Source organism: Populus trichocarpa, chromosome 10 (genome assembly GCF_000002775.5).
Source record: "Populus trichocarpa isolate Nisqually-1 chromosome 10, P.trichocarpa_v4.1, whole genome shotgun sequence".
In the NCBI taxonomy this organism is placed as follows: Eukaryota; Viridiplantae; Streptophyta; class Magnoliopsida; order Malpighiales; family Salicaceae; genus Populus; species Populus trichocarpa.
In genome coordinates this window covers 9,537,658-9,559,940 of record NC_037294.2, presented here as the reverse complement: position 1 = coordinate 9,559,940, position 22,283 = coordinate 9,537,658, and the positions used below count along the sequence as shown (strand labels likewise).

The following is a 22,283-nucleotide window of genomic DNA, read 5'->3' as shown; positions in this document are numbered from 1 at the left end:
CAGAGTGTCATCTGCATATTACAAATGAGTTATATGGTGCCCTAAAGTAGTCTGGAGGCCCTTGAAATAACCCGAATTTGAAGCCTTGTTAAATAAAATAGTCAAACAATGTACTGCTATGTCAAATAGAAAATAGAAAAAAGAGGATCCCCTTGCCTTAGACCCTTCTCTAGACCGAATTCTCTACTAGGAGAGCCGTTGATCAAGATGGCCATTTTAGAGGTGGACAAGCATTCAAAAATCAATTTTTTCCATAGAGAATCAAATCCCATAAAATTCATAGTAATATCAATGTGCTCCCATAAAATCGATTTGAAAGCTTTGTGAAAATCCACCTTCAATAAGAAATTGTGCCCCCTTACTACGAATGTAGTTGAGAATAATTGGGAGGTTCAACCTATTGGTTAGCCATCCTTTTCTATATATATGTGTAGGGCAATATACAATAATAATGGTGGAGGTTACAACACAAGAGTATGACTATGATATTTCCTATATAATATACCTATAATATTTTCTATATGGATACATTCTATAATATGCCCCCTCAAGCTAAGGGTGGAGGATCGACCTGAAGCTTGAATCGAAAAGCAGTAAACGGAGCAGTAGGAAGCGACTTAGTAAGAACATCGGCAAGTTGATCGTGAGAGAAGATAAAGTGAATCTGAATCTCTTTCTTCGTAACTCGGTCTCGTACAAAATGATAGTCAACCTTAACGTGTTTAGTACGAGCATGAAAGATAGGATTTGCAGATAAATAAGTAACGCCAAGATTATCACACCAAATAGTAGGAGCAAAAACAGAATGAATCTGCAGATCTCTCAATAGATACTGAAGCCAAATAACCTCAACAGTGCCATCTGCCAAGGCTTTATACTCAGCTTCGGTGAAGGAGCGAGCAATTGTGCATTGCTTGCTTGATTTCCATGAAATCGGCGTCTGACCAAAGAAGACAAGATAACCACCCGTTGACTTGTGATCATCAGTACTACCTGTCCAATCTGTATTTGTAAAGCCATGTAGATCAAAGGAGGAACCACGAGTGATATGTAAGCCATAGGTGGTCGTACCCTGTAGATAACGTAGAATACATTTAACGGCACCCCAATGAGAATCTGTAGGAGCATGCATAAACTGACAGACTTTATTGATTGCAAAGCAGATATCTGGTCTTGTAAAAGTGAGATATTGAAGAGCACCCACAATCTGATGAAACTGTGTAGGATTAGAAAACAAGGGATCTGGCATTATAGTGACTTTGGAAGTAGAGATAGGCGTATCAACCGGTTTGTAGGAAGTCATACCAGCCTGAGCGAGGATGTCAAAGATATACTTATGTTGTCGTAAGATCAAACTCATAGCAATGGATTGAACCTCAATGCTCAAAAAATAGTAAACATTGCTTAAGTCACGAAGCTTGAACTCTGAACTAAGTAACTGTATTAGGCGGTGAAGCATAGTCGAGTTGCTACCTGTAAGCAGAATGTCATCAATATAAACCAAAAGATAAAAGATATCGACACCAACAGACAAGATAAATAAAGAGGTGTCAACCTTGGAAGCATGAAAACCAACAGAAAGCATAAAGTCAATCAGACGAGTGTACCATGCCCGTGGGGCCTGTTTTAAACCATATAGAGATTTATGCAACCAGCACACTTGAGAGGGAAGAGCAGAATCAACAAAGCCTGGTGGTTGTTTCATGTAGACCTCTTTAGCAAGAACACCATTAAAGAAGGCATTATGAATATCAAGTTGATGGATCTTCTAATTGCTTGAGACCGCAATGGAGAAGACTAATATGACGGTCGCTGGCTTAACAACTGGACTGAAAGTTTCAGAATAATCGATGCCTTCTTACTGAGTAAAGCCTCTTGCAACCAAACGTGCCTTATATTGCTCAATACTGCCATTCACACGACGCTTTATCTTGTACACCCACCGACTACCAACAACATTTATCGAAGGATGAAAGGGAACCAAGGACCAGGTGTTAATGGAGTGTAGGGCCTGAATTTCATCGCGTATAGCACCATGTCATGCCTTATACCTGTTAGCACAAGAGAAGGCAATGGGCTCAGAGGTATGAGAGGACATTACCTAAGAGATAGGTGCAGCAAAAGAGGCTGCAGATGCTGTGAGAAGTGCAGTTTTTGGCAGCCATGGGCGAAGAACCATCGAATGCTGACGGGCAGCAAATCGAGGGGGAGAAGACTCTGAACTGGGAAGCTGCTGAAGTGGATAAGAGGAGAGATCAACAAAGAGTTACGGATCTGCATAGGGATCTGCCAAAGAACCTGAGTTCGCAGCAGCAGATGAAAGAGAGCCTCCTACTGCAGAATCTGTGCTGACGGTAGTAACAGACCTAGAAAGATGCATTCTAAAGAAGGAGAATTTGTGCCTGCATAATGATCATCAGAAAAATATACACATGGTGACGTAAGGGCAGGGCTGTGGGATGGTGGTATGGTGGCAGATAAAGGGGGGAATGTGGTGGCTGTGTTTGTGGGGCAGGAAGTGCAGCAAAGCCACTGAGAGGGGTGATTGGCGGGTCTGCTGGGTGAAAAATGGAGGAGGTAATCAAGGTGGGCAAGTGTGTAGGCTAGGTAGAGGTGGATGTGGGCGGAGCTATCTGTTCAAAATTAGCAAACGAAAAAACATTTTCATGAAAACAAACATGACGGGAGATGTATATACGTTGAGACGCTAAATCAAGACAACGATAACCAAGATGAGAGGAACTATACCCTAAGAACACACATGGAGATGAACAGGAATCCAACTTATGAGCATGGTATGGACGCAAAAAAGAAAAATAGAGACACCTAAAATTATGTAAAAAATCATAATCAAGAGTACGATTAAACAAACATTCTAAAGGAAACTGATTTTGGAGGACAAGTGTGGGCATGTGATTAATGAGATATACTGATGATTCAAATACATAATTCCAAAATCATAACGGGGCACTACATTGTCCTATGAGGGTAAGACCTGTTTTAACAATATGACGATGGCGACACTCAATGTTGCCATTTTACTCAATTAATCTGTGATGAATACCGATAGTTTGAAAGAAACTGTATAACTTGCGATATTCACCACCCTAATCAGTTTGAACGGATTTAATTTTACGGGAAAACTAACGCTCAACAAGTAGTTGGAAACGTTGAAATATAGAAAACACATCTGATTTGGCAACAAGAGGATAATACCATATATATTTTGTATGCGCATCGATAAAGATAACAAAGTAACGAAAACTACCAGAGGAAAACATAGAAGCAGGACCCTAAACATCACTGAATATTAAATCAAGTGTAGTAGAAGCTTTGTGACCCATAGGTCGCAAAGACAAACGCGAAGACTTGCCAAGCGGACAAGCTTGACATTGAACAAGAGAACGCCTAAAAGTACACATTATTTTATTTTTGGAAACTAACAAATTGAAAATACAAGAAGTATGATGACCCAATCGACGATGCCGCAGATCAGCAGTGATAGAGACACAAGGAGACCAATAAGCTTGAGGAATGGTGGTGGCAGAAGACTTAGAGAGAACATAAAGACCATCATTGCTCTGACCGGAAAGGAGCACTGATTTGGTGGTGAGATCCTTTACATAAAAGATAGTGGCGTGAAATTCAAAATAAATATTATTATCACGACAAAATTTTTGAACAGATAGTAATGGTTTGGTAATGTGAGGAACATGGAGAACATTAGATAATGTAAAGGTGTGTTTAGGGGAATGTAACATGGTATGTCCAATATGGGATATGGATAGACCCTTACCATTACCAACATGTAAGTGATCATTATTAAGATAAGGTGCAGAGTCGGTTAGAATCATAAGATCAGGCGTAACGTGGTGGTTCACACCGGTGTCCAGGAACCAAGTAGGGGCAGAAACCGGACCAACAGCAAGATAAGTAGAGGGTTGGTGACCACTGCTGCGAAAGTGAACACATTATAGGGTTGTGTGGCCGAAGGAAAAGCATAGCTGACACTTAACGTTATGCTCAAAGGACCGGTAAGGAGACCATTGCCCACCAGCAGGCCGTCTAGGCTGCTGCCAATGACCCTGCTTCTAGTCCGTGGGAGTAGAGAAATGAGAACCATGAAAATCAGACCTGTCATAGCTGTTGTACTTGTTGCTGTTGGAGCGCTAGTTATCAGGGGAACGACCTCTGTGACGGACAAAACTGGAGTTGTGCTGCTGCTGGGCAAGATGAGCAAAGGGCAGCAGAGGTGGATTTGCAGCTAAGGATGGAAGAGAAGTCTTATGCAGAAACTCATGCGTAAGAAGATGGTTGTAAAGGACCGCGTATGACAGCGGTTCTGCCTTGGTCACGAGATTAGTTACCAAGTCTTTAAACTCACTATGAAGACCATGAAATATATAGAGGTTGTAGTCTTCAAGAGAGAGGGGCCGGCCAGCAGCAGCCAATTCATCAAATAATAACTTAACGTGTTGCATGTATGTAGTAACCGAAGCATCTCCTTGCCGAAGATCTTGAAAAAACCCATGAAGTTGTATAGTGTGAGAATTCAATGGAGAAGCGAGTGTTTTCTCAAGAGTGCGTCAAACACAAGAAGAAGTCTGACAATCTACCATAAGATGCAGGACGTCCATGGAGAGAGAGGAGAGTAACACGTTTAAAATAAGCTGATCATGTTACTTCCAATGGAGAAAAGAGGGGTTGATTCCGAAGAAGAGCCATCAGAACAGTAAAAAACATGAGAGGGAGGACACGGCACTGAGCAATCGATAAAGTGGAAAACACCTTGACCAAGAAGATATGGCTTCATCTGCATTCGCCAATAGAGATAGTTGGTGGTCGTAAGCTTCAATGAGACCACTTGATAAGTGTTGGACAACACAATGATAGAAGGAGTTGTTGTCCTCATGATGTGAGGAGGTATGACAAAAACATGGGAGAAGTAACCATGGTTCTGCTCTACAGGTTGGGGCTGCTGCTGGTGGGAGAAAGAACCAGCAGCAACAAATTCTGAGGGGCTTGCTGGCTGGGATGCACCGCCGGTTTGGTGGGGGGAGAAGGCGATGACAGCAGCAGCAGATTCCATTTAGGAGAGGGAGAGAGGAGGCCATTTGCAGGGGGGAGGGAGAGAAGAGTTCTGATGGCAAAAGGCTCTGAGACCAAGTTGAGAACAATTGGGAGGCTTGATCTATTGGTTAACCAACCTTTTCTATATATATATGTGTAGGGCAATATACAATAGTAATGGTGGAGGTTACAACACAAGAGTATGACTATAAAATTTCCTATATAGTATACCTATAATATTTCCTATATAGATAAATGCCACGAACAATCTCGTTAACATCATGAATCCATCTAAAATCTGACGCCAGGCAATGAAAGCTGACTAGTTGATACTAATAACATCTAACAGAATACTCCGAAGGCTAGTAGACAAAAGTTTTGGCACTATTTTGTATAATCCATGAATCAAGCTAATAGGCCGGAATTGAGAGAATATGTTTGGCCCCTTAGTCTTTGGAATCAACGCCACAAAAGAAAAAGTAATACCATTGGGCTTTCACATCTATAACAATGATCTGGAAGAGAACGATGAACAAGTATCTCTATGATGCTCAGTGTCGCGCGTGAGCGACGTCGCGGCGATCGTCCACCCTCGAATGTGTGATGGGGGTGTATATATCTGGTAAATATGGTGAGACAAGGAGTTCTTTGTCTCTTAGCAGTGAAAAATGGTGTGGGAGTCGCCACCTAGTATTTTGGTCACTAGGAACCCTAACTGGTCTCAGAGATTGGGCACGGGGACTGGTTGCGTAAAGGGAAGGTATTAGCACCCCAAATACGCCCTACCTAAGGTAAGCTGCATTGTTTATTTGTCTGATAAAATTCAAGGTCTCGCTGTGTTTCCTAGTTGCTGGTCCGTCTATGGTTCAAGAAAAGTCCTCCTCAATAAGGAGGTCCTCATCTTATCGGGTAAAACCTAACCGTTCTAACGTCTATGTATGTTGGTCCATCTATGGTTCAAGAAAAGTCCTCCTCAATAAGGAGGTCCTTATCTTATCGGGTAAAACCTAACCATTCTAATGTCTATATATGTTGGTCCGTCTATGGTTCAAGAAAAGTCCTCCTCAATAAGGAGGTCCTTATCTTATCGGGTAAAACCTAACCGTTCTAATGTCTATGTATGTTAGTCCTTCTATGGTTCAAGAAAAGTCCTCCTTAATAAGGAGGTCCTTATCTTATCGGGTAAAACCTAACCGTTCTAATATCTATATAAAAAAACCATATTTTTAATATCAGGAATACGTTTTATGTATAAATTCTTAATCCCAAATACTAAAAGAAGACAAAAAGATTTTTTTAGAATTTTTGAATTCTTAATCCCAAATATATATATATATAATGCAACAAACAAATAAATACATAATATAAAATTAAATTGGGCTGGGCTGGGCCAGCCCAGCCAGTTGGGCTGGACTCAGCCCCAAAGGTGTTGGGCCGATTTCGGCCCAAAATGGATTGGGCCGATCTCGGCCCAAAAAACTAGTATTCCCCTTCTGGGCCAGGCCAGGCCCGGCCCAGAAGGCGGGGTTGGGCCAGGATCCGCCTGGCCCAGCAACCAAAACGGGCGGGGGGAATTATTTCCCCCCCACCCCTGCATGCAGAACGCTATTCGTTCTGCATGCAGAAAAGGAAACAAAAAACAAGAGTGAGGGTGGAGAAGAGTTACCTGGCGCAGAGGCGGTGTCTTGCTGCGTCGCTGGCGGTGCTGTGGCGGAGGCCCGTGGCGGTGTCTTGGCTCATGGACGGCGGCTCCAAGCAGCGGCGCTACCCTTTCGAACGGCGGTGCTACGTTTTTTCCAAGTTTTTCTACCCGTTTGCAGCTTTCCCTTCTTATATTTCGGTTCCTCTCCCTTTCGGTTCGTTCTCTCCTCTCTTTGGTTCCCTCTGTTTTCTCTCTTTTTTTCTGCCTTTTGTTTTTCTCTCCTTTGTTTTTCTTTCCTCTGTTTTTTCGTTTCTTCCCCTCTCTTCCCTCCTCTCGTTTTTTTTCTCCCCGTCTGTTCTCTTCTCCCCCCCCCCCTCATTGCTGCTGTGTTGGTTGTTATTTATAGAGCCAAGTGAGTGGCTTTTCGCTGTGGAGCATGGGGAGCAGCCGGCTGGTCGGCCATTGGGCGCGACTGCCAAGGTTCGGCCCCCCTCCCCGGTTTTCTGGCAGGTGCGCGGTGGGTGGTCGGCCATTGTGTCCGGTCGGTGGGCTCCAGGCGAGAGAGTGGCCGGCAAAATATTCAAATTAAAGCAACCCTTTTTCCTTCTTCCCCGCTGCATGTTCGGGGGGAAGAAGAAAGATGAACAGTGTCGTTCAAAACGACACCGTTCTGCTCTTTCTTTTTCTTTTTTTTTTTTTAATGTATGAAACGGCGTCGTTTTGGAGAAAACACGCCGTTTCATTTGAATGTGGCGCCAGAACGCGCCAAATTCCAAATCAGCCCTTAATCATCTTTTTTTTTCTTTCAATTGCATCCCTGCCAATTTCGGTCTCCGCCCCTCTTGTTGGCCGCGTTTTTCACTTTAGTCCTTGGCCTCTGATTTATGCAATTGAGCCCTTAATTGATCACAAACTTCCAATTTCTTCAATTAGGCCCCTGAATCAATTAATTCCAGCCCCTCAATTTACGCGCCTCTTCCAATTTGGTCCCTGGTTTCGGATTTTCTCAATTAAGTCCCCAATTGGCCCTTAAACTTCAATATTTATGCAATTAGGCCCCTGATTTGACCTAATAAATTCCTAAAAAATATATTTTGGCCCCAGAACTTAAATTTCTTCTAATTAAAGCCCAAATTGACTTAAAAATCAATTTTTCTTACAATCAAATCTCCTATAAATTCATTTAAAAATCCAATTAAGTCCATAAATATCCAAATTTGGGCTTTTCTCCTCAAATTTCAAATTTTCCTTCTCAACAGGGCTCTCCTCCCTCAAGAATATATTATCAAAAATTCAATCTTTGTATTTTTAACCTTATTGACCAATTTTTCAACCATTTTCAAAGCGTTTCTGCCTCCTGTTATTTTTCTAACCTCTTTTGGCTATATATTTTTATATATATTTTGTGGGGACCCAAAAATAGGTTACAACACTCAGCAACATGTCAAGTCAGATGATTTGCTGCGTGGTGTTAAGGATGGTGAGGCCTCAGAGCATGTAATTGCAAATATTTTGACTTCGAATAAAAGATTGTGTCCTACGTCTTGCAGTAAACATATCTTGTTCAAGTTTAACTCCGGGTCCGCGATACCTCAATCATCCTAATGGATTGTTTCGTAGGACAAGTAACTAAGAGATTAGAGCACTCGTTCTTCATTGTTAATATCAACAGGGGACTTGAAGACAATCAAGAGATGTTTAGTTCCAAATTTAAGGCCCTCACAATTCGGATTACAAATTTAAGTTTTTCTTATATTTTTTTTCTTTATACTTGACTTTTTTATCATTTTATATTTGACCTATTAATTTATTATCATTTTTTATCTTTATTTTTTGTAATATTTTTTTAGTTTTTCCTTTTTTTTACACTTTTTTTTGGAAAAAAAATATTATTTTTTATTCTTTAAACTTGTAATATTTATCACTGTACACTTGGCCTATTTATACCATTATTTTTGTTCTTATCTTCATTCTTTTGTAATTTTTTTGTATTTACACTTTTTTTGTTAAATTATTATACAAAAATTAAGGAAACAGTATTTCATTGTAGCAATTGCAATATTGTCACATTTATTAACGCATATGATCTTAACTATATTTTATTATATACTTGAGACTTTTTCATTCACAGTTATATTTTTTATGCGATGTCAAAAAACATGTTAATAACACCTACATATTAATTGTTGTGCGTTAGAAAAAACATTTTCGACCTGCAGGTAGGCAAGTCAAATAGACATGTTAACACTTCTTTTATTTTATTTTTTTGCATTTATTGGCATAGATGGTTTTTAATTTATTTAATTAAAGGCATGCATAGGCTTTTTGATTTATAAACAGGATTTTTTTGTAAAAAAAAAATGCATTTGAAAAGCTCGCATATTTATTGTTTTTTTTTTCCAAAAACATTATTCGACCCGCAGTAAAGCACGAGTCAAATAACTAGTAGTATCTAAAAAAACCCTTTATTTTGCTCTTCACTAAAATAAAAATCCAAAATAGTATTTTTACATATTTTAGCATTGTCACAGAAAAAGAAAAATCTCAAAATACTCTGCGTGCATATTTGAACGTAGTAACAAGTTTATTATGTCCATGAGGATTTGGTCTAAATTAAAAGACTGATTAGGCTGACATACTCAAATTTTCCAAATAATAAAACCATCAATGTTTGTTACTCATTTTGAGGCAAATTGACTCATAGCGAGCCAACACCCTAAACATTAAAAAAATAAAAAACATAGTTCATAAATTTTCAACAAAAATAAAAGTTTTTTATTTATCAAAATAATCTTTTCAATTTGTATTCACTACACCCGACTTGAAAATACCCACTTGGATTAATATCCATCAATTCCTTAATTGAAAATATTGTCTTAATATTCACTAATGCTAGAATAAATGTATTCTACAATGCCAAAGCTGAGAATACTTTCAGTATAATACTTACCAACACTAGAATTGAAAGTATTTTTAGTTGAATATTCATTGATGCTACAGTCAGGAATATTATAGGTCAACCATAAATAGCATAACACAATAAACTTTTCGCAATTTAAGATAAAACTAGTAATATAGTCGACTTCAAGTAGGACATTTTAAGAATGATAATATATTTTTTTTTAGCACAACTAATCATATATCATAAAATTTTTATTGATTAATTAGAGTTTATAGTGACATAACACTAGATATAACTTTTTAAGCTACATCTTTCCTCTCAAAGAATAAGACGCTGGAAATCTATATTTTTTTTCAAAGTTCATCGCGAAGCTAGACAACGACAAGGCTCCTGCAATAACTTTTATTACAAATAACTGGAATCTGTGAGAATCTTGCCTTTGGCTTTTCCTGCGTAGCACAAACGTTTCAGAATACAACTTTGATTCTATTTTCAAATAAAGAATTTTATTTTGATTTTATTTGGTGATCTTGTATTTGATTAGTTTATTTCCGGCACTATTATTGTGGGTTGGACCAAAATCTTTTAGAAATAAAAAAAAAATATCTAGATTATGGAAAATTTTCTGGTGTTATTATTAAATTTGTTACAATGGTTCGAACTTGAAAATTCTCAACCCAACTTTTTATTTATCTCGAGTTTTAAATTAACTCATATGCAAATAGTCTTAACATAATCTTGTTAACTGGATAGGTTTAAAACAAATTAAAAAAAAGATAAATGAATCAGGTTAAACTTAGCCAGTCTGTCAAATCTACAACCCGGATTATGAATTTCACCATGTCAAATTAATTTTTTTATTTTATTATACAATAAAAAATATAAAAATCAATTTATCATTAACCCAAGATAAGATTAAAAAAAAATCTCATATTAAAAAAAAATACAAACAAAACCAAAGAGCCTATTACAACAAAACTCGAGCACATGGGCTTGAGAGAGGATCGCAGGTTAGTATCCTATCATCTGTGGTCTGAAAGAAAATATTGTTGTGTGGGGAAATCCAACCAGCAACCTTTAGCCACCAAACACATATGCTTCAACCAACAAACTAAGTTAAAAAAAAAAAAAAAAACAAATTGACTTGGTTTATTTTTCATATGAACATGTAAACCAAAACTAGTCCTTTTTATAATAATAATAATAATAATAATAATAATAATAATAATAATAATAATTTGAAGAAAAAAACTTCATGTTTCTCTATAAATTTATCAATATTCCACTTCTATCTAAAAATTTTATAATTTCCAAATGTTGCTTCTAAAATTTCAGAGAAGTTCTGCTATTTTTTGTTTTTTTGTCCATCAAATAGCCTACGTTTTATTTTGTTTCTTGATTTTATTTAAGTTTTATAAATGTTTACATCATGTTTGTTGATTTAAGAGGGGAAAAAAAGGAGAAATAAAAGAAGAACGTGAAAAAGTGAGCTTTTTGTAATAGTTGAAGAGTGAAATTGAAACTTATTAGAAACTATAGGGTAACCACCACACCACCATAGCAATATGTAGGTGTCGCAATCAAGTAATTAATTCTAGAGGTGTTAATTAATGGCTCACCTAGAAAACAAAAGAAGAAATTAGTAAGCCTTTTTATTTGAATTCTCATGCACAAACACAAGATTGGACTTCTCTCCCAAGCTCCATCTTGAGAGGACATAACAGAGATAATCAGTTGCTTCACTTACTTTTTCCTTTCAGCTTGTTAATTTTATTCAAATGTATTCAAATGTATTTAGCTGTAGCTGTAATTCATAAATATAGGATTAGTTGTAATCTTCCTAGTTTGTAGGATCTTCAACCACTCTTAGTTTTGTATTTATACTTTGTTTAATCAATGAGAAGTCAAGGGCGGAGGGATGTTAAAGGCTTCGGTGAGCTATAACCCAGGTCAAGATTTTATTAATATTTTTTTACTAGTTTTATGTAAAAACAAATTCGTAATTCTCAATTGAGTTATCAAAATATTCTGAAAATTTACGTGGAGCCTTCTAATATGATGTTTTAACTTGGGTTAAAATTTCAAAAGTTTTGGAGAATTTCAGAAATTTGATGAAAAAACACAATTTGATCAGTTTTACGTTATTGGATGTAATTTTCAATGCGACCATCAGATTGAACTAAAATTTTATGAGGGATCTTAAAATATATTAAATAAAATCTGGTTAAAATTTTAAAATGAACGGAGCTTAGTAGTGCTAACAAAAAAAAACTGTCAGATAAAACCAAAACGACTCATTAAGGGTAAAATGGTTATTTGCCATTAAAAAATAAAACAAATCAGTTCTTCCTTCCTTTTATATGTTGCTGACAGGGCAGAAGCATAATAGGAAAAGAAAGAAAAGAAAAGGCGAGAGAGAAAGTGAGAAAAGTAAGGGAAAACCATTAAAAAAAATCCAAAGAAAAAAAATAAGAAAAGTGAGAGAATAACCTTGTAAACTTACAAAGTCTAACTTATAAAACACTAATCTAAGGAAGAATCAAGTGAAAGAAGGAGGAATTGAGAGAAGGAAAAAATTTAATTACTTTATTTTCCGGTTGACATGAGATTGTTATTTTATCCCGGTTGAGGGGTTGTTACAATATCGATTCAGATTCGATTATAGATAAATTATATTCTACAAAACATCGAAGGATGTAACTACAATAGTGAGTTTATTTTTACTTTCATTTTAATTTTATGTACTTTCAAATTTATTTTTTAATATTTTAGATAATGTGTTTTAATTAAAACTTTACTGTGAATTTTAAAAATTTATGTATATAAGTTAATAATTGATATTAAAAAAAATTATATATTATTCAGCTTTGCAATTCTTTACACCATAGCCATATATAGGTGTCGCGATCAAGTTATTAATTCTAGAGGTGTTAATTATGCCTCACTTCCATTGACTAGAAAACAAAAGAAGAAAGTAAGCCTTTTTATTTGAATTCTCATGAGCTGCCTGCACAATTTTTTTATACACACAGTTTTTACATGGATACACAGTTTTTTTGTATGCAAGAACAGGTGCCCTTCTCTTTGCCAATGGAATATTATCATTACGGACTTTTTTTTATAAATAGCAAACATGACACCACAATCATGACATGACATGACATATTTATTAAGTGTACAATAGCACAACTAGGCTTACAATGACAGTAGTTGGACGGTGGCATAATCCGGCCGAATTTTTTGTGTTAATTGGATATTTATTTTTGCATCCTTTGAAGATTGCTTAATTGCAAACTTAAGTCCCTCAAGCTTCACTATAAATAGGCATTCATTTGCTTGTTTTAATCATCAAGTTTTAGAGAGAAGTTAGAGAGAGAAACACTAGTGAGAAGTATAGAACAAGCTCTTGTAGATTCTTAGTATACAAGAGTTAGAGTATATTAATTTTTGGATGTTCTCCTGGGATATCCCAAGTAGAGAGATTGAGTCATTTATAATTTATACTCCTTCATAGTAATATATCATTGCCATCTTGTTTGTGGACGTAGACCAAGTCAGAACCATGTAAATCCTTATATTATTCTTTGTGCATGTTTCTTTCCTCTTCGTTATCTAATCTGTTTCTCTTTAGTTTGCTGCGACTCAACAGGTTAATTTGTAGATCATATAAAGCTCGAGGTTTAATTCTCTTGCAGTCTTGTAGCATCAATGGCCGCTGCAAATTGTTCCTCTGGAGAGACTTGTGCTGCTCTGATCCATGGAAAACAAATGGCACCTTCTCGGTTACAAGCTTGGGCTCGTCTTTTTGTTACTAAATTTCTTGGAAGTCATATCTCCACTGACCATTTAATGTAAGTTCACTAGCGAAAATGATCACTTTTTTTTTTTTCGTTTACATGTGTTTCGAAAATGAATAAATATAATTGGCAAGAAATTAGAAATACAACGATACCAATTAAACTAAGGGGGTTTTTTTTGTCTATTTTAATGATACGTTTTACCTTCGAGGGAACTAACTCGAATTTAATGTCATTTGATTTGGACTGTGCTGTCACAGCTTAGAGGAGGAAGGGGGTTCAACTTTCACCTTCGAGGGAACTAGTAAAAAATGTTCTCTAGAAGTTGTTCTCAAAGTTCACAATCCTCAGTTTTACTGGAAGGTACGTTCTGCTTGTGGGTCTCCTTTTTTCTCAGCTAAGATTATAAGCAACAATATCGTGGCAATGCACGAAATTCTCAACATTTCATTACAATGATTAGAAAACGTTGTCAGGTAATGACGCGGGCTGACATAGGCCTTGCAGATGCTTATATTGATGGAGATTTTTCTTTTGCTGACAAAGACCAAGGTCTTCTAGATCTTTTCATGGTGAGATAGATAATGTTGTTTTAACATATAGTGCTTTTCATTTCGGTTTTAATATCATTAATTTTTTATTAAAATTTATATTTTAGGTTCTGATTGCGAACAGAGATGCAAACAAATCTATCTCCAAGGCGAATAAGAAAAGGTATGTGATTTTGCTTCTTTTTATTCCTTTGATCCTATCGGATCATCTAACATTCATCTGTGGTTGAGTATAGGGGTTGGTGGACACCATCGTTATTTACAGCAGGTATTGCTTCCGCAAAGTTTTTCCTTCAGCATGTTCTGAGGCAAAATACTCTTACTCAAGCTCGCAGGAACATCTCTCGTCATTATGACCTGGTATGGGATCATAGCTTGTTAATTCTTTTGTTTAATAACGTCCACGCTGTAGGGAAAATAGATTGTGTGGAAATTGTAGCAATATATTAGCATGTGCTAGTGCCACGCTTCAGAATTCTGATGTTAGTGAAGGATCTTTCAGTGAGGCTTACATCTTCCTTTTCATTTCGTTCTTCTAGAGTAACGAGGTTTTTTCTCTATTCCTGGGAGAAACAATGGCGTACTCGTGTGCAATATTTAAGGTCAGAAACCCATCCTTCCAATGCTTTTATTTTATTTTATTTGATGCAAAGCAGGAATCTCATCCACTATGTGCCATGGCTTATCTTTTGATTATTTTATTTGCATGCGATGTTACATTATAGACTGAAGATGAAGACTTGAATACAGCTCAGTTGAGGAAAATCTCTATTCTGATTGAAAAAGTGAGTGTAATATACAATCTCTTAACTGTTTCACCAGATTTTTAACAAATTTTAATTGATATACATACACTATCATGTATTTATTTTTAACCGACATAGGCAAGAATCGATAAGAAGCATGAAATTCTTGACATTGGTTGTGGCTGGGGAACTTTTGCTATTGAAGTTGTCAAACAAACAGGATGCAAATACACGGGTCTCACTCTATCTGTGGAGCAACTGAAATATGCAGAAATGAAAGTCAAGGAAGCTGGTCTGCAGGTATCTATGGGATGATAATTATTGATATATATAGCATCTACTTGTGTCTGAATTGTTGTTCAGACTGATTTTCTTAAGACAAATATCTTCATTTTGAAGCTTATAACCTATTCTTAATTTTACCAGGATAATATCAGACTTCTCCTCTGTGATTATCGTGAATTGCCTAAAGGCTATAAATACGATAGAATCGTATCTTGGTAAGATGCATCTTTACTAGATATATACCTACCATATCCCGTCCAGACTACTGATGTCATAAATTTTGATCTATTTTCCTAGTGAAATGATAGAGCATGTGGGTCATGAATACATGGAGGATTTTTTTAGTAGCTGCGAATCAGCATTGGCAGAAGATGGGCTTCTTGTTCTACAGGTATGACAAATAAGGGAAGGGACATGTCATTGTCTGATAGCATTGTGCTTCATTACCACATTTTCAACATTTAGCCTAGAAAACTCTTTTACCTTTCTACTCATTGCAAAATAGTAAAAATGGTTGTTTATTCCTCAGTCTATATCAATAGCAGATGAGTGTTATGATGAGCACAGGCGAAGTTCTTGTTTTATGAGGGAATATATTTTTCCTGGTGGATGTTTGCCTTCATTAAGTAGGATAACATCAGCCATGGGTGTAGCATCAAGACTCTGGTATGATTTGCTTTGTTACACAGTACTTTGAAGCTTTCTTCTAATTAATTTTTAGTTTGTCTTGACTATTCTGTAATCCTAATGTAAGTTTTGTTTGTGCAGCGTGGAGCATGTGGAAAATATAGGAAGTCATTACTATCATACGTTAAGAAGGTGGAGGAAAACTTTCTTGGAAAACAAGAGGTAGATATAATCATTTGATTTTTTCTGTTCTCTGCAGAGTATGACGCCAGTAATAAACTTTTCTCGTTCTTTTTCTTAGCAAAATTCTTGCCATGGGATTCGATGAAAAGTTCATCAGGACATGGGAGTATTATTTTGACTACTGCGCTGCTGGTTTCAAGTCGTATACCCTTGGGGATTATCAGGTAATTGCAGGTTTGCATTTATTCCTTTCCTTTGAATACAACATTAGAATCAATAAAAATATATATATATGGAATTTAAAGATGCTCTACTCCCATGTTAATATTCGAGCTTATATGATAATGCAGATTGTATTTTCACGTCCTGGCAATGTCGGAGTATTAGGTAATCCATACAAAGGTTTTCCATCGGCATATCGACACCTTCTCTGATATAAACCACCTCAAATTGTATCGTGTTAGGAAATCAAATCTTCCATGTATAGAATATCAGAGTAATATAGAATAGCAGATATGTATTTATTCACTTTCTATTGTAATACCTAACATGTCGCTGAATAAGCTACAATGCAGCAACCGATTCTTGACTTGTAGGAATCAGTTGCGGACTCCTGGTATATAAGTACATGGTTCAGTATCAATAACAATCATTTCTACAAATTCAATCTTTCTTCTTGATTCTTTTCATGGTATCAGAGCTAGCTGGATTAGAATCCTGATTCATCACTACAATTAAATCTCTTGTGTAGCATCTCTCTTCTTCAGCCATCATAATCAACAATGAAATATCATCAAACCTAGAAGCTTATGCAGATTTTATATATTTTAGCATTGTCACAAAAAAAAATCTCAAAAATATTTTGCATATTTGAACTTAATAAGAAGTTTATTACGTCCATGAGGATTTGATTTACATTAAAAGACCTATTAGGCTAACATACTCAAATTTACAAAATAATAAAACTATAAAATGTATGTTACTTATGTTTAAGGCAAATGGACTCATAGCGAGCCAATACCCTGAACATTAAGAAAATAAAACATAGTTCCTAAATTTTCAACAAAAATATTTTTTTATCTAAATAATCTTTTCAATTTGTATTAACGACACCAAAGTTGAAAATACCCACTTGGATTAATATCCATATATTCTTGAATTGAAAATATCATCTTAATATTCACCGACGCTTGAATATTTGTATTCTACAATGCCAAAGCTGAGAATACTTTTAATATTCACTAACGTTAGAGTTAAAAATATTAATATTATAATTATAATTAATTTTAAAACTTAATATTCATTGACGTTAAAATTAGAAGTATCAAACATTCTATTCATATAATATATACTAATATCAAAATTATAAATATTTTTAGTTGAATATTTACTAACGTTGGAGTTTCAAACAGCCAGGTTCTACAAGGCCACAGATTGGTTTAGATGGGTTCAACAAACTTTCTCTTACGCAGTCTGCTGAGTTGGAACAGCTAGTGACAATGGATGAAGTTAGAAGAGCTGTGTGGGATTGTGATGGCTCAAAGGCTCCTGGCCTGATGGATTAACATTCAACTTCTACAGGGCAACTTGGTCATTGATTGGAGATGAGTTATTTCATGTGGTGTTTGAATTTTTCAGAATAGGAAAAATGCCAAAGGGTGTTAACATTTCTTATGTTACACTGTGCCTAAGAACGCACACCCAACAAAATTCATGAGAGTTCAGACCAATCAGTTTAATTCATGGTGTGTACAAAATTGTTGGGAAGATGCTCTCGTCATGGATATGACCTATCATGACTATTATTATCGATCCTCAGCAAACAACTTTCATTTCGGGGAGGCAAATTTTGGATGGGTTTATGATAGCTAATGAGATTATGCATCGTATCAAGAAAGATTGGCGGGAAGGGTTTCTGCTGAAAGTCGGCTTCAACAAGGCTTTTAATCCAGTTAACTAGTCTTACTTAGAAGAAGTGATAATGTATATGGGATTTGGAGACAAATGGATATCATTAGCTCATGAATGTATTTCAGCATCACAAATGGCAATTCTCATTAATGGCTCTCCAAGTAAAGAATTTCGATTTTAGTGTGGTTTACGCCAAGGTAATCTATCACTATTGTTCTTAATTTGACATTGCAGTTGAAGGACTGACAGTTCTATCATACGTAGTCTGAAAGAAAATATTGTTGTCAGCAGAAATCCAGCCTGCAATCTTTAGCCACTAACAGTCTAACACATATATAGGTGTCGCAATCAAGTAATTAATTCTAGAGGTGTTAATTAATGGCTCAACTAGAAAACATAAGAAGAAAGTAAGCCTTTTTATTTGAATTCTCATGCACAAACTTTTATTTATGCACACAATTTTTACATGGATACACAGTTTTTCCAATGGAATATCATCACCCACTTTTTTGTATAAATAGCAAATATTACACAACAACTATGACATGATATACTTGAAAGAATCAGGTATGCTGGTTCTACAACTTATGTCACAAATGTATGGAAATTCATTTGCCCTCCAAAAACAGAAATGACTTTATGGCTGGCCTTAAATGAAGGCCTTTGCACAAGAGCCTTCCTGGTGAAGAGGCATGTTCTAAGCCCTCAGGAGGACAGGTGTCCTTTTTGTGAGCAGCATTCAGAAACTGTATCCCACATCCTCTTGCATTGCCAAGTGGTTTGGAAACTATGGAACAAAATTGTAGCTTGGAGAGGTTTGAGCTGGGTAATGTCGTATGGCCTTGACGACCTTCAATGTTAATGGCTGGGTCTTTTGCAGGGCAACCACTGTAAGTTTGAAAGATCTGTTTGGGGGGGCTTTATGTTTAGCATTATCTGGACTATATGGAATGCTAGGAACAACTTGATATTTGAGGATCAAAAGCCAATATGGGAAGATATCCTATAGCTTTTGTTTTACTTTGCTGCAGGATGGATCAGGAATCTCAACTCTTCCTTTTAATATACTGGTGCTGATCTATACAGGAATCATGAATGCATTTCGGCATGGTCTGTTTAATTTCTGATTTAGTGTGGGTTTGTTTTTGCTTGGCCAAATAGTAGGGTTATAGGTTTTCTTGTATTTATTTATTGTAATTAGGCTGATGCCTAGGCTACAATCTATGTAGCTAAAGCTAAAGCTCTGCTCACACTGTTCATGCTTTCTCTTTTTATTATATATCTATTTTCGATTTCACCAAAAAAAACTATGACATGATATATTAATTAAGTATTGGCCTAGCGGTGGTAGGGGCTTGTTCCCTTCCTCTGCACCCGGGTTCGAACTTCACTGTGCACACCTGTCACTCCCGCGGTGCCTTACATTCTCACTGGGTTTGCAAGATGTTCAATGGGTCGTGGGATTAGTCGTAGTGCGCGCAAGCTGGCCCGGACACCCACGTAAATCAAAAAAAAATTAAGAGCCATACTATTTTTTTCATCAATGATATTCATAAAAAAATTCTAAAATTAAAATATATAAATACACTCGATCACCTAATAGCACAACCACTAACTACCAGAAAGTAATTTCTAGCAAGACAAGTCCTAATCAAAAGCCGTGAAAGCACATGCCAAACCATTGAAAGTCAGGCTAGGCCATATGGTTTTTATGCCAGCTACTTTATTCCTGACCTTCGCTTTATTTTTTTCTTCATGTATATTTCTTCTTTTACATGCACATTGATTTAATTTAATGTAGTTAGGTTATCGAAAGCAAAAGGTTTTGAATAGTTAGATAGGGATTGCTATGTACAAATAGATTATATAAATGACCTATTTATAGATCAGTAAAATATTGATAAGTTCAAGAGAAGATTTGATTACCTAACAAGTTGATTTGTAGATCATGTAAAGCTCGAGGTTTAATTCTCTTGCAGCATTAATGGCCGCAGCAAATTGTTCCTCTGGGGAGACTTGTGCTGCTCTGATCCATGGAAAACAAATGGCACCTTCTCGGCTAGCTAGAAGCTTGGGCTCGTCTTTTTGTTACTAAATTTCTTGGAAGTCATATCTCCACTGACCGTTTAATGTAAGTTCACTAGCGAAAATGATCACTCTTTTTTTTTGTTTTTTCGTTTACAAGTGTTTCGAAAATGAATAAATACAATTGGCAAGAAATTAGAACTACAACTTAACAATTAAACTAATGGGGGTGTTTGACCCTTAGTTTTTAGACCCGGCCCGGTCCGAGGTTCGGATTCCGGGTTTTGACCGGGTCAATTCTTTTTTAAAAAAAATCAAAACGATATCGTTTTAGTAAAAAAAAAAAAAACCAACGTGATGGCTTAACAACAGCCAGATTCTACAAGGCCACGGATTGGTTCAGATGGGTTCAACAAACTTTCTCTTACACAGTCTGCTGAGTTGGAACAGCCAGTGACAGTGGATGAAGTTAGAAGAGCTGTGTGGGATTGTGATGGCTCAAAGGCTCCTGGCCTGATGGATTCATATTCAACTTCTACAAGGCAGCTTGGTCATTGATTGGAGATGAGTTATTTCATGAGGTGTCTGAATTTTTCAGAATAGGAAAAATGCCATAGGGTGTTAACATTTCTTATGTTACACTGTGCCTAAGAACGCACACCCAACAAAATTCATGAGAGTTCAGACCAATCAGTTTGTTTCATGGTGTGTACAAAATTGTTGGGAAGCTGCTCTCATCATGGATACGACCTATCATGACTGCTATTATCAGTCCTCATCAAACAATTTTCATTTCAGAGAGGCAAATTTTGGATGGGTTTATGGTAGCTAATGAGGTTATGCATCATATCAAAAAAGATGGTAGGGAAGGGTTTTTGCTGAAAGTCAACTTCAACAAGGCCTTTGATTCAGTTAACTGTTCTTACTTAGAAGAAGTGATGATGTATATGGGATTTGGAGACAAATGGATATCATTAGTTCACGAATGTATTTCAGGATAAAAAAATGACAATTCTCATTAATGGCTCTCCAAATCAAGAATTTTAACCTTAGTGTGGTCTACGCCAAGATGATCCACTATCACCATTGTTGTTTGACATTGCAGTTGAAGGACTAACAGTTCTTTTTCACAGGGCTTCGACAGCACAATACTTTTAGGGTATTGAGTTTGGAAATGGTCAGTCAATCAGTCACCTTCAATATGCAGACGGCACTTTGGTATTTATGCAAAATGAGTATAGCTCTTTAGTTCATGTTAAAAAGATCCTACGGTGATTCAAGTTGATGTCAGGACTGAAAGTTAACTTTCATAAGAGCTCTCTTGTTGGTATTAATCTTGATGAAGATTATACGGCTGGTATAACCAATGTAACCTACTGTAAATGGGACACATTGCCATCAGATACTTGGGACTATCTTTGGGTGCAAATCCGAAGAGAATTTCAACTTGGAAGCCGGTTGTTAATAAATTCCCCGCACTAGACTGGGAAGATGGAAGGGAAGATTTCTAAGTTTAGCAGGACGTGTCTGCCTTATCAAGACTGTTCTCTCCTCCCTGCCACTGTATTATATGTCAATATTTCTGTTGCCGCAGGGGGTTGCCAAGGTGCTTACATCAATCCAACAAAAGTTTCTGTGGGGTGGTGTTTCACATGGAGAGAAAATGTGCAAAGTGGCTTGGAGTGTTGTAATTAGGTCCAAAAACAGAGGAGGTTTAGGATTGGGGTCATTACAAGGGAAGAATAAAGCATTGTTGTTCAAGTGGCTTTGGTGTTTAGGGGATAATCATCCAGGTGGGTGGCAGGATTTCATCTGCACAACATACTGCCCTGCTTTTGAAAATGGACTTCCTCTGTTCAACAGACCATTGTCAGCTACGTGGGGGGGATTCTACTCAATCATTAATTCAGACACAACAATTTCATCGTCCTTGAAGAATAGCTGCAGTTACACAAATTGGTAATGGGGAGACAATCCAATTCTGGAAAGACAAGTGGATGGCAGCTGGCCCTCTTAACATTTGTTTCCCATCACTATATGCAATTTCAGCACAACCTTCCATTTGTTTAGCTGCAATGAGGGAGAACACGCTAGAGACCATGGAGTGGAATTTTGAATGGACAAGGCCACTTCGGCCTTTTGAGGAGATACAACTGATACAGCTATGTGCTTTGTTGTCATTAGTAAACATGAATACAAGTAAGGAAGAATAAAAAAGATGGGAACATTCTAGTGATGAAATCTATATTGTTCGGTTTGCCAATAATCTAATTGACCAGCTGGAATTCCCAGGTTCATTTTCTTTTGCAAACTTGATATGAAAAGGTCTCCCTCCTCCTAAGATTGAGATGTTCCTATGGCTGGTTCTACAAGATAAAATTTGCACAAGAAGTCTATTGCTATGTAGGACTCTAATCCAACCGAATCAAGCTTTGTGCCCTCTATATCATATTGAAATAGAGCAAGTGCTTCATTTATTTCTACATTGTCATGTTTCATGAAAGTTTTGGAATCATTTCATGGCTTGGCTTGGATTCACTTGGT

General features: G+C 36.7%; 2 protein-coding genes across 8 annotated transcripts in view; one reads left to right on the top strand and one right to left on the bottom strand.

The window, feature by feature from the left end:
• The window catches only part of LOC18102462 (uncharacterized), a 54,440-nt gene extending 37,970 nt beyond the window's left edge, over nt 1-16,470 (top strand). Inside the window, exons 1-15 of one of the 4 annotated variants that reach the window (XM_006378259.3) lie at nt 12,965-13,178; nt 13,310-13,465; nt 13,672-13,774; nt 13,888-13,983; nt 14,070-14,125; nt 14,199-14,322; nt 14,502-14,564; nt 14,688-14,747; nt 14,847-15,008; nt 15,135-15,208; nt 15,291-15,384; nt 15,523-15,659; nt 15,762-15,842; nt 15,922-16,027; nt 16,154-16,470. In XM_006378259.3, coding sequence (XP_006378321.2) covers nt 13,323-13,465; nt 13,672-13,774; nt 13,888-13,983; nt 14,070-14,125; nt 14,199-14,322; nt 14,502-14,564; nt 14,688-14,747; nt 14,847-15,008; nt 15,135-15,208; nt 15,291-15,384; nt 15,523-15,659; nt 15,762-15,842; nt 15,922-16,027; nt 16,154-16,237 — 1,383 coding nt within the window. In that variant the 5' untranslated portion in view covers nt 12,965-13,178; nt 13,310-13,322 and the 3' untranslated portion in view covers nt 16,238-16,470. Of the gene's footprint in view, nt 1-12,964; nt 13,179-13,245; nt 13,466-13,671; nt 13,775-13,887; nt 13,984-14,069; nt 14,126-14,198; nt 14,323-14,501; nt 14,565-14,687; nt 14,748-14,846; nt 15,009-15,134; nt 15,209-15,290; nt 15,385-15,522; nt 15,660-15,761; nt 15,843-15,921; nt 16,028-16,153 lie in introns of those variants that run through there. The other 3 variants (XM_024593201.2, XM_024593200.2, XM_052456545.1) reach the window with 3 other exon arrangements.
• Nucleotides 1-22,283, bottom strand: part of LOC18102461 (heterogeneous nuclear ribonucleoprotein 1) — a 32,068-nt gene that overhangs the window by 4,849 nt on the left and 4,936 nt on the right. Inside the window, exon 4 of one of the 4 annotated variants that reach the window (XR_002984371.2) lies at nt 21,040-21,809. The exons of the other annotated variants lie outside the window; for them this stretch is intronic. The gene's annotated coding sequence lies outside the window, so the exon portion shown is untranslated. Of the gene's footprint in view, nt 1-21,039; nt 21,810-22,283 lie in introns of those variants that run through there. 4 annotated transcript variants of the gene reach the window in all.